The 19656-nt window shown below is 41.4% G+C and overlaps 2 protein-coding genes across 6 annotated transcripts in view; both read left to right on the forward strand.

The window, feature by feature from the left end:
- slain1b (SLAIN motif family, member 1b) overlaps positions 1-9430 on the forward strand; it is a 21563-nt gene extending 12133 nt beyond the window's left edge. For 2 of the 4 annotated variants that reach the window (XM_079629399.1, XM_079629400.1), the window contains 4 exons: positions 1707-1985; positions 3336-3461; positions 3874-4123; positions 8763-9429. In XM_079629399.1, the coding sequence (XP_079485525.1) occupies positions 1707-1985; positions 3336-3461; positions 3874-4123; positions 8763-8829 (722 nt within the window). In that variant the 3' untranslated portion in view covers positions 8830-9429. Of the gene's footprint in view, positions 1-1706; positions 1986-3335; positions 3462-3873; positions 4124-8762 lie in introns of all 4 variants that reach the window. The other 2 variants (XM_079629398.1, XM_079629401.1) reach the window with 2 other exon arrangements.
- Positions 9431-10145: 715 nt separating this feature from the next.
- On the forward strand, positions 10146-19610 carry wbp4 (WW domain binding protein 4). 2 transcript variants are annotated; one of them, XM_079629409.1, is made up of 11 exons: positions 10330-10456; positions 10577-10649; positions 10748-10810; positions 12500-12626; positions 13450-13617; positions 14300-14370; positions 14915-14990; positions 17515-17738; positions 17875-17904; positions 17953-18143; positions 18955-19610. In XM_079629409.1, coding segments are annotated over exons 1-11 (1227 nt in total). In that variant the 5' UTR covers positions 10330-10454; the 3' UTR covers positions 19157-19610. The 2 variants fall into 2 exon arrangements, with proteins under 2 accessions (XP_079485534.1, XP_079485535.1); XM_079629408.1 differs by having other exon boundaries at positions 10146-10456; positions 17875-18143.
- The last annotated feature ends 46 nt before the right edge of the window (positions 19611-19656 follow it).

Consider the following 19656-nt stretch of genomic DNA (forward strand, 5'->3'; position numbering starts at 1 on the left):
GTGTGTGTGTGTGTGTGTGTGTGTGTGTGTGTGTGTGTGTGCGCGTGTGTGTGTGTGTGTGTGTGTGTGTGTGTGTGTGTGCGCGTGTGTGTGTGTGTGTGTGCGTGTGTGTGTGTGTGTGTGTCGTCTGCATAGCTGTGGTAAGAGATTTGGTTCTTTCTCATTATTTGGCTCATTGGAAGCATGTACAGGTTGAATAGGAGTGGCCCGAGTATTGAGCCTTGAGGAACTCCGCATGTCATGGATGTCCACTCAGACTTATGGTCTCCTAAACTCACATAATAACCTCTCGCTTCTAAGTATGACCTGAACCATTTTAGGACTTAATACTGTTTAAAAACAGTATTGTAAATATTTTTTACATTTAAAATGTAATCTTTTTTTAAAGTTTTTATTTGATTTGTGTGTTTTCCTGAAGCTCGTACAGTAGAGCAATGCCAGAAACACTCGATTCCCTGATGGTGATGAAGCGTCTGCCAAATGCATGAATGCACACGTAAATCCCCTCGAGCGGAACGACAAACTGACATAAAAACACTAAATAATCCTCGGTTAACCAGTTCTTCAGCAACTCAATGATTTGACCCAAAATACAAGAGATTCAAATTACATTTCGGGAAAACTTGTAATCAATCAATTGAGGAAGTATGGCTCATATATGAGATGAATAAAAAGTGACGTTCATGACTGCATTACGGCGAGTGTTGGAGAAATGTGCAAAAGATGTTAAAGGGATAAGTTAGTTCACTTTGAAATTAAGTATTGGTGTGTTTTATCTTACCTGAAGTGCATCAAGATGTCGGTGTCTTTGTCTCCGTAGGAGTTTCAATGTTGATATTTTTAGGTCAAACCGTTCTTGTCTGTCAGTCATATAATGCAGGTCTATAGGCACTGTCTCCAAAAGCATGCAGAGAAAAGTCCAAATTACACAATTCCCCATCGTAAGTGCACATTGATGGCCTAAGACACGAAACAAGCGGTTTGTGTGAGAAAACGTACAGTATTTATATCGTTTTTATCTCTTTTACACAACCACGTCCATCTGATCTGTTTACTTAATCTCCACAAGCGCTGTAGAGCGCCGGAAGTGTTCTCCCGGATGAGTTCGCGCGAGCTTACGTAAATGTATTTTTTTACATCGGTGTAAACATCCCGGATAAGCGCAAACTAGCACCATTTATATTAGCCGTCCTACAATCTGTTCTGTGCATCGGTTCTGGTGTAAACAATGAGTGACGTACACGCGCGAGAGAGAGAGAGATCACTTCCAGAGCCTTCCGGCGCTTGTGGAGACTAAGTAAACAGATCAGATGGACGTGGTTGTGTAAAAGAGATAAAAACGATATAAATACTGTTGGTTTTCTCACACAAACCGCTTGTTTCGTGTCTTAGGCCATCAATGTGCACTTACGATGGGGAATTGTGTAATTTGGACTTTTCTCTGCATGCTTTTGGAGACAGTGCCTATAGACCTGCATTATATGACTGACAGACAAGAACGGCTTGACCTAAAAATATCAACATTGAAACTACAGCGGAGACAAAGACACCGACATCTTGATGCACTTCAGGTAAGATAAAACATACCAACATTTCATTTCAAAGTGAACTAACTTATCCCTTTAATGCAGAATACCTCTTCTTATTTCACTGTTGTCTTATGTTGTTCCTTTGATGATGTGACTTTGAGCGTTCGCTCCTCTCAGGTCTCCGTCAGGACTTCGCCTCCTCCTCCTCCTCCTCCATTAACCGCCGCAGCGCCAGCTTCTGCTTCCAGCGCAGCGACTCGCAGCTGGACGAGGAAGAGGAGGAGGAGGATGATGAAGAGATGCCGCCGCCGCAGCCGCGCCTGAGCCGCGCCGGAGCCCTGCCGCACTCACACACCTTCAGCAGCATCAGGGACTGGGGGCTCTCCGGCGCAGCGCACACACACACACACACACACACGCCTGCCAGCGAGCCGCACGGACTCCGGAGCAGCGCAGGTGATTATGATCATCAACGTCAGGTCAGATTCTGGGAGGAAATGATGTTTAAAACCGATAAACCAGTGTGACTCCAGTGTGACTCCAGTGTGACTCCAGTGTGACTCCAGTGTGACTCCACTAACATCCAGAAACTCTGAGTCTCTCCGTACGGCTGCACTCGCTGCTGGTTATTCTGGGATTCTGGATGAGTGAGATTGGCCAGTTCTGTTATTGCCAGAGTTTCTGAAGCTCCGCCCTCTTCTGAACGGAGGCGGAGCTGCAGCTCATTTGCATTTAAAGCGACACACACACAAACTGCACGTTTTTGCTCACACCCACAAAGGAGCAAATTTGACGAGATATAATAAATGATCTGGTATTTTGAGCTGAAATTTCACACACACATTCTGGGGACTCCATAGATTTATATCACATGTTGTGAAAAGGGGCATAAATATGTCACCTTAAAACTGATTATATATTATATACACTACTGTTCAAAAGGTTGTATTTTTTAAGAAGAAATGAACACTTTTATTCACTGAAGGCGCATGAAATTGATCAAAAGTGACATTTATAATGTTACAAAATATTCTATTTCAAATAAACGCTGTACTTTTGAACTTTCTATCATCAAAGAATCCTAAAATATAAAATGTATCAGTTTCCACAAAAATATGAAACTGTTTTCAACACTGATAATAATCATAAATGTGTCTTGATCATCAGATCATCATATTACACTGATTTCTGGAGGATCATGTGACACTGAAGACTGGAGTAATGATGATAAATTCAGATTTGATCACAGGAATAAATTACACTTTACTATATATTCACATAGAGAACTGATGATCTACATTATAATCATATTTCACTGTTTTACTGTATTTTCGATCAGATAAACGCAGCTTTGGTGAGCAGAAGAGACTCTCTCAGAAACACTAGAACATCAGAATTATTCCAAACTTGTAAACATAATTCCGATTATAATGTTTTTGCATTATGAATTATGTTCTATTAACTTTAGATCTATTTGTTCATATGTTTGCGAGAACCCGCCGGCTGCAGGGGAAGGGGCTGATGGGTAAAGCTCTCTGATGTTCAGTCTTTAAGCGTCTTACATCAAACACACACTTTCTGCTGCGTCTCTATCCTCTTACAGCACATCAAGTGTAATTGGGCTTTAATCTGATGTAGAACATGTGTGTGTGTGTGTGTGTGTGTGTGAATGAGTGAGTGAGTGAGTGAGTGAGTGAGTGAGTGAGTGAGTGAGTGAGTGAGTGTGTGAGTGTGTGAGTTAGTGAGTGTGTGAGAGTGTGTGTGTGTGTGTGATTGGCAGAGCTAACAGGAGTGATGTTTCCTCAGATAAGCTGAGGAGGAGTATGCCAAACCTGCTGAGTTTCCCGATGGCGTCCGTTCCCGCGTCCCCGTCCCTGCGGATCAGCCAGAGCTTCGACTCGTCCGGGACACTGACGCGGCTTCAGACCTGCAGTACGTCTCACACACACACATACGCACACACACACACACACACACACACACACACACACTCACACTCACACTCACACACACACACACACACACACACACTCACTCACTCACTCACTCACTCACACTCACTCACACACACACACACACACACACACACACACACACTCACTCACACACACTCACTCACTCCACTCACTCACTGACTCACTCACACACACACACACACACACACACTCACTCACTCCACTCACTCACTGACTCACTCACACACACACACACACACACACACTGACTCACTCACTCACTCACTCACACACACACACACACACACACACACACACACACACACACACACACTCACTCACTCACTCACACACACACACTCTCATTGACTGTGTGTGTGTGTGTGCAGTTCCGGCTCCAGGTCAGCTGCAGGCTCGTGTTCAGAGCGTTGGGAACTTCTCGTCCCGTCAGACGCTCAAAGCCACCGCTTACGTCAGTCCCACCATCAAGGGTCCGTCGGCCAGTTCCCAGTGTGTGTCCCAGTGTATGTCCGGTGGGAAAGTGTCCGTCTCCCAGATCCCGGCGCGCAGTGGTTTACCGCGGCCCGCGTCCTTCATAGCGAGCGGCTCGCGCGGCAAACTCACGGCTCCGGTGCGCAGGTAAACAAACACACTCTCACACACACACACACACACACACACACACACACACACACACACACACACATTCTCTCACACACACACTCTCTCTCACACACACACACACACACACACTCTCTCACACACTCACACACACACACACACACTCTCTCTCACACACACACACACACACACACACACACACACACACACACACACACACACACACACACACACACACACACACACACATCTCCAGCTTCATCTTCAGCTTCTTCAAATCCTCAAAGCTGCTTAAAACTCAAAACTGATTCGGATTAAAACCTAAAATTAGTAAGTTATGAAAAATTCAGGTCGAGATCCTGAAGAATAGAGACCCGCTGCCATCTGATGGAGTCCGCGAGGAAAACTGCATTAATGTGTCCGTTACTGTCCTTTCCTTTAGTGGGAACACTTTACAATAAGGTTTAATCTGTTAACATGAGTTTATGTATTTACCAATATGAACTAACAATGAGCCATGCATTCATCCAGGATCAATAACACTGTGATTCAGTCTCTCTAAGCCCCGCCTCTCTGAGAGCTGCTCTGCTGTGATTGGCCAGATTCAGTCTCTCTAAACCCCGCCTCTCTGAGAGCTGCTCTGCTGTGATTGGCCAGATTCAGTCTCTCTAAACCCCGCCTCTCTGAGAGCTGCTCTGCTGTGATTGGCCAGATTCAGTCTCTCTAAACCCCGCCTCTCTGAGAGCTGCTCTGCTGTGATTGGCCAGATTCAGTCTCTCTAAACCCCGCCTCTCTGAGAGCTGCTCTGCTGTGATTGGTCAGATTCAGTCTCTCTAAACCCTGCCTCTCTAAGAGCTGCTCTGCTGTGATTGGCCAGATTCAGTCTCTCTAAACCCCGCCTCTCTGAGAGCTGCTCTGCTGTGATTGGTCAGAAAGCAAACGCTCATTATCATATCTGTATCTCAGCTCTTGATCACAGTGATACGAACAGTGACGATGGCGTGGGTTTTACCGTCTCGATCTCAGAGAACAGCGTCTCCTCGACACGAACAACACGAACCGAACTCTTCCAGTCTCAGATACACTAGTGTTGGAGGGCGGGGCTAAGAGACGCTGCTCAGCCAATCAACACCACAGGCTGGCATTATGCTAATTAGTTACACACCTGCACAGGATCAGCAGAGACTGGATCACTGACGACTCGTTTCAGAATCACTGTGTTCAGGAGCTTTTACAGACACAAACATCTCTATTACACACTACATGAAGGAACATCTGAAAAAGCATAATGTATATCATAGAGTTATATATCATAGAGTTATATATCATAGAGTTATATCTCATAGAGTTATATATCATAGAGTTATATCTCATAGAGTTATATCTCATAGAGTTATATATCATAGAGTTATATATCATAGAGTCATATATCATAGAGTCATATATCATAGAGTTATATATCATAGAGTTATATATCATAGAGTTATATCTCATAGAGTTATATATCATAGAGTTATATCTCATAGAGTTATATGTCATAGAGTTATATCTCATAGAGTTATATATCATAGAGTTATATATCATAGAGTTATATATAATAGAGTTATATATCATAGAGTTATATATCATAGAGTCATGTATCATAGAGTTATATATCATAGAGTCATATATCATAGAGTTATATCTCATAGAGTTATATATCATAGAGTTATATATCATAGAGTTATATATCATAGAGTTATATATCATAGAGTTATATATCATAGAGTCATATATCATAGAGTTATATATCATAGAGTTATATATCATAGAGTTATATATCATAGAGTTATATCTCATAGAGTTATATCTCATAGAGTTATATATCATAGAGTTATATCTCATAGAGTTATATCTCACAGAGTTATATATCATAGAGTTATATCTCATAGAGTTATATATCATAGAGTTATATCTCATAGAGTTATATATCATAGAGTCATATATCATAGTTATATATCATAGAGTTATATATCATAGAGTCATATATCATAGTTATATCTCATAGAGTTATATATCATAGAGTTATATCTCATAGAGTTATATATCATAGAGTCATATATCATAGAGTTATATATCATAGAGTTATATATCATAGAGTTATATATCATAGAGTTATATCTCATAGAGTTATGTATCATAGAGTCATGTATCATAGAGTCATATATCATAGAGTCATATATCATAGAGTTATATATCAGAGTCATATATCATAGAGTTATATATCATAGAGTCATATATCATAGAGTCATATATCATAGAGTTATATATCATAGTCATATATCATAGAGTTATATCTCATAGAGTTATATATCATAGAGTTATATCTCATAGAGTCATATATCATAGAGTTATATCTCATAGAGTTATATCTCATAGAGTTATATATCATAGAGTTATATATCATAGAGTTATACATCATAGAGTCATACATCATAGAGTTATATCTCATAGAGTTATATATCATAGAGTTATATCTCATAGAGTTATATATCATAGAGTTATATATCATAGATTTATATATCATAGAGTCATGTATCATAGAGTTATATATCATAGAGTCATATATCATAGAGTTATATATCATAGAGTCATATATCATAGAGTTATGTATCATAGAGTTATGTATCATAGAGTTATGTATCATAGAGTCATATATCATAGAGTCATATATCATAGAGTTATATATCATAGAGTTATATATCATAGAGTTATATCTCATAGAGTTATATATCATAGAGTCATATATCATAGAGTTATATATCATAGAGTTATATCTCATAGAGTTATATCTCATAGAGTTATATATCATAGAGTCATATATCATAGAGTCATATATCATAGAGTTATATATCATAGAGTTATATATCATAGAGTCATATATAGAGTTTTATATCATAGAGTTATATCTCATAGAGTCATATATCATAGAGTCATATATCATAGAGTTATATATCATAGAGTCATATATCATAGAGTCATATATCATAGAGTTATATATCATAGAGTTATATCTCATAGAGTTATATATCATAGAGTCATATATCATAGAGTTATATATCATAGAGTCATATATCATAGAGTCATATATCATAGAGTTATATATCATAGAGTTATATATCATAGAGTCATATATCATAGAGTTATATATCATAGAGTTATATATCATAGAGTTATATCTCATAGAGTTATATATCATAGAGTCATATATCATAGAGTTATATATCATAGAGTTATATATCATAGAGTCATATATCATAGAGTTATATATCATAGAGTCATATATCATAGAGTTATATCTCATAGAGTTATATCTCATAGAGTTATATATCATAGAGTCATATATCATAGAGTTATATATCATAGAGTCATATATCATAGAGTTATATCTCATAGAGTCATATATCATAGAGTTATATATCATAGAGTCATATATCATAGAGTTATATATCATAGAGTTATATCTCATAGAGTTATATCTCATAGAGTTATATATCATAGAGTTATATATCATAGAGTCATATATCATAGAGTCATATATCATAGAGTTATATATCATAGAGTCATATATCATAGAGTTATATATCATAGAGTCATATATCATAGAGTTATATATCATAGAGTTATATATCATAGAGTTATATCTCATAGAGTTATATATCATAGAGTTATATCTCATAGAGTTATATCTCATAGAGTTATATCTCATAGAGTTATATCTCATAGAGTTATATCTCATAGAGTTATATATCATAGAGTCATATATCATAGAGTCATATATCATAGAGTTATATATCATAGAGTCATATATCATAGAGTTATATCTCATAGAGTCATATATCATAGAGTTATATATCATAGAGTCATATATCATAGAGTTATATATCATAGAGTTATATATCATAGAGTTATATCTCATAGAGTTATATCTCATAGAGTTATATCTCATAGAGTTATATCTCATAGAGTTATATCTCATAGAGTTATATATCACAGAGTTATATCTCATAGAGTCATATATCATAGAGTTATATCTCATAGAGTTATATCTCATAGAGTTATATGTCATAGAGTTATATCTCATAGAGTTATATATCATAGAGTTATATATCATAGAGTTATATCTCATAGAGTTATATCTCATAGAGTTATATCTCATAGAGTTATATGTCATAGAGTTATATCTCATAGAGTTATATATCATAGAGTCATATATCATAGAGTTATATATCATAGAGTTATATCTCATAGAGTTATATATCATAGAGTTATATCTCATAGAGTTATATATCATAGAGTCATATATCATAGAGTTATATATCATAGAGTTATATATCATAGAGTTATATGTCATAGAGTTATATCTCATAGAGTTATATATCATAGAGTCATATATCATAGAGTTATATATCATAGAGTTATATCTCATAGAGTTATATATCATAGAGTTATATATCAGAGTCATATATCAGAGTCATATATCATAGTTATATATCATAGAGTTATATATCATAGAGTTATATATCATAGAGTTATGTATCATAGAGTTATATATCATAGAGTTATATATCTGTAGATGCTGTACTCTGGTCAGATGTCATTCTGATGTTCTCCTCAGTTTGCTGACGCCTCCGAGGAGCCTGTCGACGCTGCGGGACGCGAGCTGGCGGGACGGGTGTTACTGAGGTCAGGGGTCAGCGCTGGAGCGGCGGTCACTTCCTGCTGGTCAGGAAGTCCTCACACACACACACACACACACTGATCATCAACACCTGCTGCTAAAGCTGTTCTTCTCACACAGCCACTGGAGCTCAGCGAGTTTGTACGATTGTTTGAAATTGGAATATTTTTGTGATTTCAAATGATAACCAAATTTCCACACTTTTTAACTCTTTACAGGTTCGAACACTTTATTGTCACTATGTTTATATGATTAATATTCCTTTTTATCTTGATAACAGACGACATGCACTCTAATCAAGGATCCAGTTATTGCACCTTTTTAAAACTTAAATTATTGTTTGGTTATGATCGTTCTTGTGTTAATTTGATGTTTGTTTATTTTGTCATTGATTATTTCAGGATGAATTTCTATGCACTGTATTTATTTTCTTCTCTTGTTTTCTGATTTTAATGTGTCAAATATATTTAAAAGAGTGTTCTCCATGTTTGCACATTGTTTCTGTATATGCTGCAGTTTTCTTCTTTAATATTTCTTTATGACTGATATTTTAAAGGGTGTGTCTGTGTTTAAAGTCTAAATAAACGTGTGTTTTTGTAATGAGATGAGTGTGTGTTCTGGGAGTCAGCTTGACTGATGACACGAGTAATGAGGAGCTGCTGATCTCAGAGATTTAAACATTTATTGAAAAAAAATTTGTTGTATAAATTATGACAACATGAAAAAGTCAAAATTGACTAAAACATAAATTAAGTCATAATTTTGTTTTGTTTTTTGCTCATAATTTAAACTTTTTGTCAAACTTATTACTTAAAAACTTTTTTATGACATTGAAAAGTCGGAATCAAGTAATAATTATGACAAAAAGTCCAAATTATGACTTCAAAAGTCTAAATTAAAATTATGACGGTAGACTACGTCTTAAAAAGTCGCAATTGACCAAATTTTTTATTTAGACAAAGTACATTTTTCAATCCAATTTTTTACTTGTCTGTGCGTCATAATTATTAGATTAAACTTTTAAAAGATGACATACTAAATTAATTCATTCCATAGTGAAATTTTCTGAATTCAATATGAATTTATTTGTGGAAATGGTTCAGCACTGAAACAGCATTTATGAGTTTTTACATATCTTCTGCTTGTCTCTGTAGTTCGTGTAGGCCTCTAAGACTAACTAAAAATGATTAATGGTGGACCTGAATAACTTAAATAATGAAATCTTGAATTATGTTGGCTAATCTAAAAATTTCCTTCCCATACCGGGAGTCGAACCCGGGCCGCCTGGGTGAAAACCAGGAATCCTAACCGCTAGACCATATGGGAGGCGCTGACAGTGGACGCGCCGGACGCGCTCTTATACTCACACAGCCGGTCACACGCGTGTTTGCGTACAGTGAGACATCCATTTTTGGTTATAATGTTGTTTATGATTATGGAGTAATCATTCAGCATCATATTTGTCAATCTTGTTTTAATTGTAAATTTCCAATCCTTCATCACGGTTTGTCGCGCGGCCATGACGTCATTTTTACGTGACAGCAGTGAGCACTCACCAGTGAGCATGTAGAATGAGTAAAACATTTATGTACATTTAAGGGAAGAAATTTGAGATTTCCATCCTTCATAATGTAAGTAATCACGTGGATGTTGATCAGACACTCCACGAACTCGCGCCTCTTGAGCTCGGACTGTAAACGATGCGCTAATGCAGTGAAGTATCTGTGTGTGTGTTTGTGTTTGTAACGCAGGGCTGATTACTGGAAATCCCAGCCGAAGAAGTTCTGTCAGTACTGCAAGTGCTGGATCGCAGATAACAAGCCCGTGAGTGAATCAACCCTAACCCTAACCCCGATCCTTCTCTTCTCTTGCACACTCGATCCTTCTCTTGCACACTCGATCTGAATGTGTTTCTCTCGCAGAGCGTCGAGTTTCACGAGAGAGGAAAGAATCACAAAGAGAATGTCGCGGCCAAAATCGCAGAGGTAAGAAACAATAACAACACTAGAGTACTGCATACTACCTGAGATTACGTCTGACTCTCCTTTTGAGTATGCTGTACGTCACATGCGCACTGAACTCAGTGTGTGATCGCCTGTCCAAATAATATTTGTATTTGGCACAAGTGTTCAAGTAGGCATGAAGACTGCAAGTGTGTAAAACTTTTGATTACCCAATGGGACACACTTATAGTTTTCTTTTCACTTATACTTTCCATTTCAAAATAAACTTCTAAGTGTGTGTTCAGTAGTCCCTATGTAACAGAAGACACAGTTTAAAATGGTGGTGCTTCTAATTAAGTGATAAAACGCAGTTGCAAAGACACACAGCCTACTCATCTGTGCACCAGTAACATGTGCAACACTTAATTTTACTACCAAATTATTTGAAATATCTAATTAATTTAACTTGCAGTGGAATGTGTTCCTCAACATCTAGCGATTTCCTGATCCTAATGCATGATGGGATACGCTTAGCCTCAAATACTGCTCCGAAGTGGTGTTTGCAAACCTGTGTGTTTAGTGTGCGTTTAGGGCACTGCACTTTGGCATTTTTAAGACATGGGACACAGGGACAGTCTTGCACACTTTCTTTCTGTTCGTGCACGCGCTCTCTCTAGTGGCCAAGACTGTTGGTATTTTGACAGGCTCCGTGTCTACTCAGTGTCTACTCAGTGTGTACTCAGTGTGTACTCAGTGTGTACTCCGTGTCTACTCAGTGTCTACTCAGTGTCTACTCCGTGTCTACTCCGTGTCTACTCAGTGTGTACTCAGTGTGTACTCAGTGTGTACTCCGTGTCTACTCCGTGTCTACTCCGTGTCTACTCAGTGTGTACTCAGTGTGTACTCAGTGTGTACTCAGTGTGTACTCCGTGTCTACTCAGTGTCTACTCAGTGTCTACTCAGTGTCTACTCAGTGTCTACTCAGTGTGTACTCAGTGTGTACTCCGTGTCTACTCAGTGTTTACTCAGTGTCTACTCAGTGTCTACTCAGTGTGTACTCAGTGTGTACTCTGTGTCTACTCTGTGTCTACTCTGTGTCTACTCAGTGTGTACTCAGTGTGTGCTGAGTGTGTGCTGAGTGTGTGCTGAGTGTGTGCTGAGTGTGTGCTGAGTGTGTGCTGAGTGTGTGCTGAGTGTGTGCTGAGTGTGTAGTCAGTGTGTAGTCAGTGTGTAGTCAGTGTGTAGTCAGTGTGTAGTCAGTGTGTAGTCAGTGTGTAGTCAGTGTGTAGTCAGTGTGTACATACTCGGATATGATGAGATCATGTGACACGATGCATTTCTCATTGTATGGTGAATATTGCACAGTATTCTGAGTAAAGCATCCTGCACACACGGTCACATTACCTTTTTACGCTATACACTACGTTTGAAGTTGTCATGAAAGGGAAGTTGCGCTGGTCTCCTCTTCCCGATAGTGCCGTATGTCCCAGTAAACCGATGAGGATTCACACTTTATTGGATGAGAACAACACACTGATCTGAGTAACGACACTGATCGCGTCTGAGGAAGTTTGCGTCGCTGACTCTGTTGTTACTGTGAACTGTGGAAATGAGCTGTAAACAGAATGTTGGCTCCTGCTGTCAGAGCGGCATGTGTGTGATGATAAGAGTGTGTGAGACGCTCTCTGATTGGCCCGCCGCGCTCATGTGACCCGTCAATGCTCCTGACAGATTAAGAAGAAGAGCGTTGCGAAGGCCAAGCAGGAGCAGAAGATGTCCAAGGAGTTCGCAGCGATGGAGGAAGCGGCTCAGAAGGCGTACGAGGAGGATCTGAAGAGGCTCACGGCGCAGTCCTCAGGTCTCCGTCTCTTACTCTCATAACTGTGTGTGTGTTGACTTCATGTGAAGTAATGTTACTCTCATAACTGTGTGTGTGTGTGTTGACTTCATGTGGAGTAATGTGACGTTCTCTCACCGGGCAGACACTCTTCTAGTGCAGGAGTTCCTGAAACCGCAGGAATGCATTCGGCAACTTATACTGTTTACTTTTAAAAACACATTTCAAATATTATTATATTCTGAGCACAGAGCATATTTCCTGAGCCGTAGAGTGATGTATGCCTTACACAAGAAGATCTCCTAACATTATTATACAGCTCTTTATTAGAAGGAATATGTTTAGTTACTAATGTACTTGTGTCTGTTCCTGCATGAGTGACTGTTATGAAGAATGTTAATTGATTACACTGAACCGTAATGTGCATTACTAAAATTACATAAAAATAAATGCTTTACTTGAAACTTGTTACTTAACTCGTTTAATAAAAAAAGTAATCTGGTTACGTAATGCCGTTACTCGTTACATCCTCAGGTAATCTGAGTGTCTGAGTGAGTAATGCGCCTGTAGTGTGTTGCTTCCCCAACACTGGTTTCCAGCGCGCGCGCGCGTGTTTGTGTGTGTGTGTGTGTGTGTGTGTGTGTGTGTGTGTGTGTGTGTGTGTGTGTGTGTGTGTGTGTGTGTGTGTGTGTGTGTGTGTGTGTGTGTGTGTGTGTGTGTGTGTGTGTGTGTGTGTGTGTGTGTGTGTGTGTGTGTGTGTGTGTGTGTGTGTGTGATGATCTGCTGTTCTCGTGTCTGCAGTTGTGTGTGTGTGTGTGATGATCTGCTGTTCTCGTGTCTGCAGGCGTGAGTTTGCCTCCACCAGAACCTCCCGCTAAAGCACCGAAAAAACCCAAGAAGCGCGCCGCCACACACACGCCGTCAGGACCCAGCCGCCGCAGCCGGCCCGATGTGTGGGTGAGCGGAACCGCAGGAGACGGCCAGATGTATTATTACAACTCCAGCACAGGAGGTGTGTGTGTGTGTGTGTGTGTGTGTTCTCAGAGTCACTGGCCCTCATTTATGAAAAGTGCATACACCAAGTTTCCAGCGTACACCCAAAACCACGGTGACTTTGCGATTTATCAATATGGACGTTGGCGTACGGCACGCTCAATCCTACGCCAGCTCAGGAGGTGGTGTACATGTACGCACGTTTTAAGTTAGTGCTGAAATGCGCAGAAAAACAATTCCTAACACCACAAAACGCACTGACAAACTAAAGATATGATATATTATGACCCACTGTAAAAAAACAACAACTCCTCTTTGCCGTCTTCCGCGTGTCCATGGCGTAAAGTGAGGGCGTGGGGGAGGCGGAGACGTGAATATAAAGGGGCGTGTTAATCTAATGACGATCGTTTTCAGCCGCGGCATTTATCAAGAGGCAGGTGTTGCGTACACCTGAATATCAAAGGTACGCACAGCTTCATAAACCAGGCGGTGAGAGGAGTGTAAGCATGATCTTACGCCAACATATACGCCCGTTTCGACGCAAGATTGATAAATGAGGGCCACTGTGTGTGTGTGTGTGTGTTCTCAGAGTCACTGTGTGTGTGTGTGTTCTCAGAGTCACTGTGTGTGTGTGTGTGTGTTCTCAGAGTCACTGTGTGTGTATGTGTGTGTTCTCAGAGTCACTGTGTGTGTGTTCTCAGAGTCGCAGTGGGAGAGACCGGACGGGTTCCTGGACGAGAGCTCGTCGTCATCAGCCGCGGGACACATGCAGGTGAACTAAACGCATCCGTCCGAGAGTGTGTGTGAGTCTGAGCGTGTGTGTGTGAGTCTGAGGTTGTGTGTGTGAGTCTGAGGTTGTGTGTGTGAGTCTGAGGTTGTGTGTGTGAGTCTGAGGTTGTGTGTGTGAGTCTGAGGTTGTGTGTGTGAGTCTGAGGTTGTGTGTGTGAGTCTGAGGTTGTGTGTGTGAGTCTGAGGTTGTGTGTGTGAGTCTGAGGTTGTGTGTGTGAGTCTGAGGTTGTGTGTGTGAGTCTGAGGTTGTGTGTGTGAGTGTGTGAGTCTGAGGTTGTGTGTGTGAGTGTGTGAGTCTGAGGTTGTGTGTGTGAGTCTGAGGTTGTGTGTGTGAGTCTGAGGTTGTGTGTGTGAGTCTGAGGTTGTGTGTGTGAGTCTGAGGTTGTGTGTGTGAGTCTGAGGTTGTGTGTGTGAGTCTGAGGTTGTGTGTGTGAGTCTGAGGTTGTGTGTGTGTGTGTGTGTGAGTCTGAGTGTGTGTGAGTCTGAGGTTGTGTGTTACAGAGCTAACGCCACGTTTACATGCGCAGGATCCGTCAGCCGCGGCGTGGATGGAGGCCGTGAGTCCTGATGGATACATGTACTACTACAACACGGAGACCGGCAGTGAGAGACACATCCACACACACATCTGAACACAACAGCCTCCTTCCCTGTCCGATACACCTCATCAACATATTCCCGTTCGCACGGATACGCGGAAACAACTAAAGATTCTGTATTTTGCAGCCGGACAAGTCTAACACTTTGTAGAGAAAGACACACGCCTGCACATATATATTTACACGGCTCATATGTATAGACTAAACACGTGATACGCATGTGCGCCGTCAGCGTTTCACTGAGTTGTGAAGTTTACATTTACATTTAGTCATTTAGCAGATGCTTTTATCCAAAGCGACTTACAACTGAGGACTACAGCAAGCGAGTCATCGTGAAGAGGCAAAAATAACGCAAGAAGTGCTCAAAATACAAAGTTCTGGCATTGCTCAGAGTAGCAGAAGCCAAACAAGAGAGGATTCTTTTTATTTTATTTTATTTTTTATGTCAAGTGCTCACGGAAGAGATGAGCTTTCAGTCGTCTTTTGAATGTGGTCAGGGATTCTGCATCCGGACGAGGGGGAGATCATTCCACCAGCATGGAACCGTGAATGAGAATGTTCTGGAGAGTGATTCTGTGGCTCTCTGTGATGGTACCACGAGCCGTCGCTCATTGACCGATCGCAGGCTTCTGGTAGGGATGTAGACTCGTAGGAGCGAGTGAAAGTAGGAGGGAGCTGAGCCTGTGGTCGATCTGTGAGCAAGCGTCAATGCCTTGAACTTGATGCGAGCAGCGAGTGGTAGCCAGTGCAGAGAGATGAACAGAGGAGTGACGTGGGCTCGTTGAAGACAAGACGGGCTGCAGCATTCTGGATCATCTGTAGAGGTTTAGTTGCACATGATGGAAGACCGGCCAGAAGAGCATTGCAGTAATCCAGCCTAGAGATAACCAAGGCCTGGGCGAGAAGTTGTGTTGCATGCTCAGTTAGGATCAGAGGTGGAAAGTCCAGGGGTCAGAAAGTAAAAGTCATGCCATATGTTTATTCCACCCATGAACTCAGTCAGCTGATTTCACTAATTAGTTCTATCTCCTGGCTGAAAAACTGTGCTAATTAGCAAATCCAGGTGATTGGAACAAAATACTGAGGAGGACTTTTACTTTCTGAACCTGGACTTTCCACCTCTGGTTAGGAAGGGCCTGATCTTCCGGATGTTGTGCAGTGCAAACCTGCATGATCGAGCTGTCTTTGTGATGTGGTCTGTGAAGGTCAGATGCTCATCAAGTGTTACTCCAAGGTTTCTGACCGACCTTGATGGGGTGATTAAAGTTGAATCTAGCTGGATAGTGAAGTCGTGCTGTAGAGACGGATTGGCAGGGAGGACGAGAAGCTCAGTCTTTGCCAGGTTGAGCTGCAGGTGATGTTCCTTCATCCATGCCGAGATGTCCGCCAGGCAGCTTGAGATACGAGCAGCTACTGTGGGATCATCAGGTGGAAATGAGAGGTAGAGCTGGGTGTCATCAGCATAGCAGTGTTAAGAGAAGCCATGTGAGAAACCCAGTGATGTGGTGTAAATGGAGAAGAGGAGCGGTCCAAGAACTGAACCCTGAGGAACCCCTGTGGTCAGTTGATGTGCTTTGGATACCTCACATCTCCATGCGACCCTGAAGGACCTACCTGTGAGATAGGACTCAAACCAGTGGAGAGGAGTTCCTGTGAGATAGGACTCAAACCAGTGGAGAGGAGTTCCTGTGAGATAGGACTCAAACCAGTGGAGAGGAGTCCCTGTGAGATAGGACTCAAACCAGTGGAGAGGAGTTCCTGTGAGATAGGACTCAAACCAGTGGAGAGGAGTCCCTGTGAGATAGGACTCAAACCAGTGGAGAGGAGTTCCTGTGAGATAGGACTCAAACCAGTGGAGAGGAGTCCCTGTGAGATAGGACTCAAACCAGTGGAGAGGAGTTCCTGTGATGCCCAGTGATGAGAGGGTGGACAGGAGGATCTGATGATTCACGGTGTCGAAGGCAGCAGACAGATCCAGGAGAATGAGAACTGATGATTTGGAGGCATCTTTTGCGATCCGTAGCAGTGGAGTCACCCGGACCTGCTTGAATGCTGTAGGAAAAGTGCCAGTGTGAAGTTTACACAGAGATGATCACGCTTTATAATTATTCCCCGCTTGCACCCCGTTTCAGAGTGTGTGTTCTCAAGCTCCAGACACCGGTGTGTGTGTTCTAGAATCCTGCGTCCATGGCAACGCTGTTTTTCATGGCAACGATGTGTTATCAAGAAATAACAGACCGCATTCTACATTAGAATTCAGCCGACCCATGTGATAAAGCTTGATAACACTCTCTGTTACTGTAATCTCCCGTTATCTCTGTAAAGCCCAAACACTTGTCCAGTCCTTCTGTCGTTTGATTAAGAGTTTAGACTATTTTATCAAGTAAAATCTTTTAGTATAATTGTACAAACATAAAATATATATACATTTTTAACAGTTTTCTATACATTTATAACATCGGACTGTTGTATAATGTCGGGCTGTACTGAAAAACCTGTTTAAAACCTTTGATTTCTCATCCCGCCAGAATCCAGCTGGGAAAAACCGGATGGCTTTAGTTCGGAAGACATTTTTCCTCCTGGCGTTGAATCTCCTCGTGACGTGATCATAACGGCTGAAAACTCTTCTCCCGTTCATCCCGAGCCGGAGCCGGAGCCTGCAGAAGAAGACCCGTCTGACCCTCCCAAACACACACCAGAACCAGAACCAGAGCAAACCACACACACCGGCGGCGTGAAGATCAGTTTCAGGGTGAGACACTGGCGGCCATTCACTGCCACACACACACACACTCCTGTCCGGGAAACACACTCCCGTACGACACACACACTCCTGTACGACACACACACTCCCGTACGACACCTCAGTGTGTTTGTTCTCCACACAGAAAAGAAAAGACGAGCCGATCCAAACGTCATCAGACGACGCAGGAGAGAAACCCTCAGACGACGCAGGAGAGAAACCCTCAGACGACGCAGGAGAGAAACCCTCAGACGACGCAGGGATCGCTGAGCAGAAAGAGGACACGAGCGCTCCTGTCGCACTGAAGGAGGTCCCGGTGATCCCGGTGATCCCGGCGGTGATCCCGGTGAGGAGAGCCAGAAAGATCAATCCGTACGGATCCTGGGAACGCATCACGCCGGTGAAAGACCCATAGTAAGACTGATGTGTTCTTATCAGATGTTCGGCAAAATAATACTGTGTTTGTGAGGAGAATTACACTTAAAAAAACAAATTATAAAAGTTCATATTTTAGTTTTATTAATATTTTGAATAAGCGTTTATTTTTAGTTTCAATTTATAATGTTAATTTTAGTTGAATGTTTAGTTATGTTAGTGTTTAGTTAGAGGTGAGGGAGCGTGAGCATGTCTTCTTCTTCTCTGGAAGTCTACGGCGGCCTATAGAGGCGTATGGAGATTTGGCACACCGATAGAGGACCGTCTGAACACGAACCACAGTGATCCCGGACTCTCTAACTCAATCGCTCTAGCGCCACCAACTGTCCAAAGTTCCACTCACGTTTATGCTAATCACTTATGAAACGTAAGGGCTAAGAACAAACATTCCTCTGATTCCTCGGCTCAAGACGATTCGATCGCACCCTATGATGTCATTTAAAAATGTTTCGCCATTTAGAATTGTCCAAAAAAAATGACTTTTTAAAACTTTTTGCCAACAAAAAAACACGTAATTCAAGTCGAAGCTTCAAACTGCTCGAGTTCAGCGGAGAGCACGTCAACATGGGTATGATGCTATATCTGCGCTACACTTCGGCGTATTCTGACCAAAAATGGTGTGTGTTACGACAACCATGACCTGAGGAAACCTGCACAGTTACAGCGCAGTGCCCCCTAGTGGTCAGGAGAAATTGAAAATTACTATTTTTGCGTAAACTTCAAAAACGTGAATCTGTGAAACGCTGACAGCGTATACTTGACGTGTGTGTGTGTGTGTGTGTGTGTGCAGTGAGAAGGTGGATCTGCAGCTCCCGCGTGTGGAGAGTTTCGCTCCGCCTGCATCCGCCGTCCCCCAGGAGCCCCGGCCCCGGTTTAAGGAGCGCACCATCACGTCTCTGGGGGCCGAAGACAGCGCCGGCACCACCTTCAGGAAGAGGAAGACCGAGAACGGCAAATCCAGGATCCTCCGGCAGAGAGGCGACGACGAGTAGAGCGACTGACACCAGTCTTCACAGCTTCTCCGCTTTAGGACTTTTTGTATTTTATAAATTGTTGGCAGGCGAAGTTTTAACTGCCTTAAAATACTTTTTTTGGGAATATTCCCAGGAATCAGTTTTGCTTCTTAGTGTTTAAGTGTTGATACGTCTGGTGTACGGAAGCTAGTTTGAAACACGGAGTAAAAAATTATGCAATTGTGATAATCAATCTCGCACAAGATATAAACTCACAATTGTAAGATGAGAAGCGGCAGATGTTTTTATTCCAAGGCAGAAACGAGCTTGTGTTGTGTGTGTGTTTTAGGATGTTTGTAATTGTTGGCTTTGAAGAGTTAAAGCCATAGTTTAATTACCACTTGATGTCTTAAAGATGAACTGAGACTTTCATTGCTCACAATGTTCACCTCAAATGACATTAAACTTTTTACATTAAATCGACAGAACCTTTCCTTTCCTGTTTTTTTGTAAAAAAAAAAAAAAAAATTATATATTTT

The sequence above is a fragment of the Phoxinus phoxinus genome (genome assembly GCF_949152265.1).
Source record: "Phoxinus phoxinus genome assembly, chromosome: 11".
Taxonomy (NCBI): domain Eukaryota; kingdom Metazoa; phylum Chordata; class Actinopteri; order Cypriniformes; family Leuciscidae; genus Phoxinus; species Phoxinus phoxinus.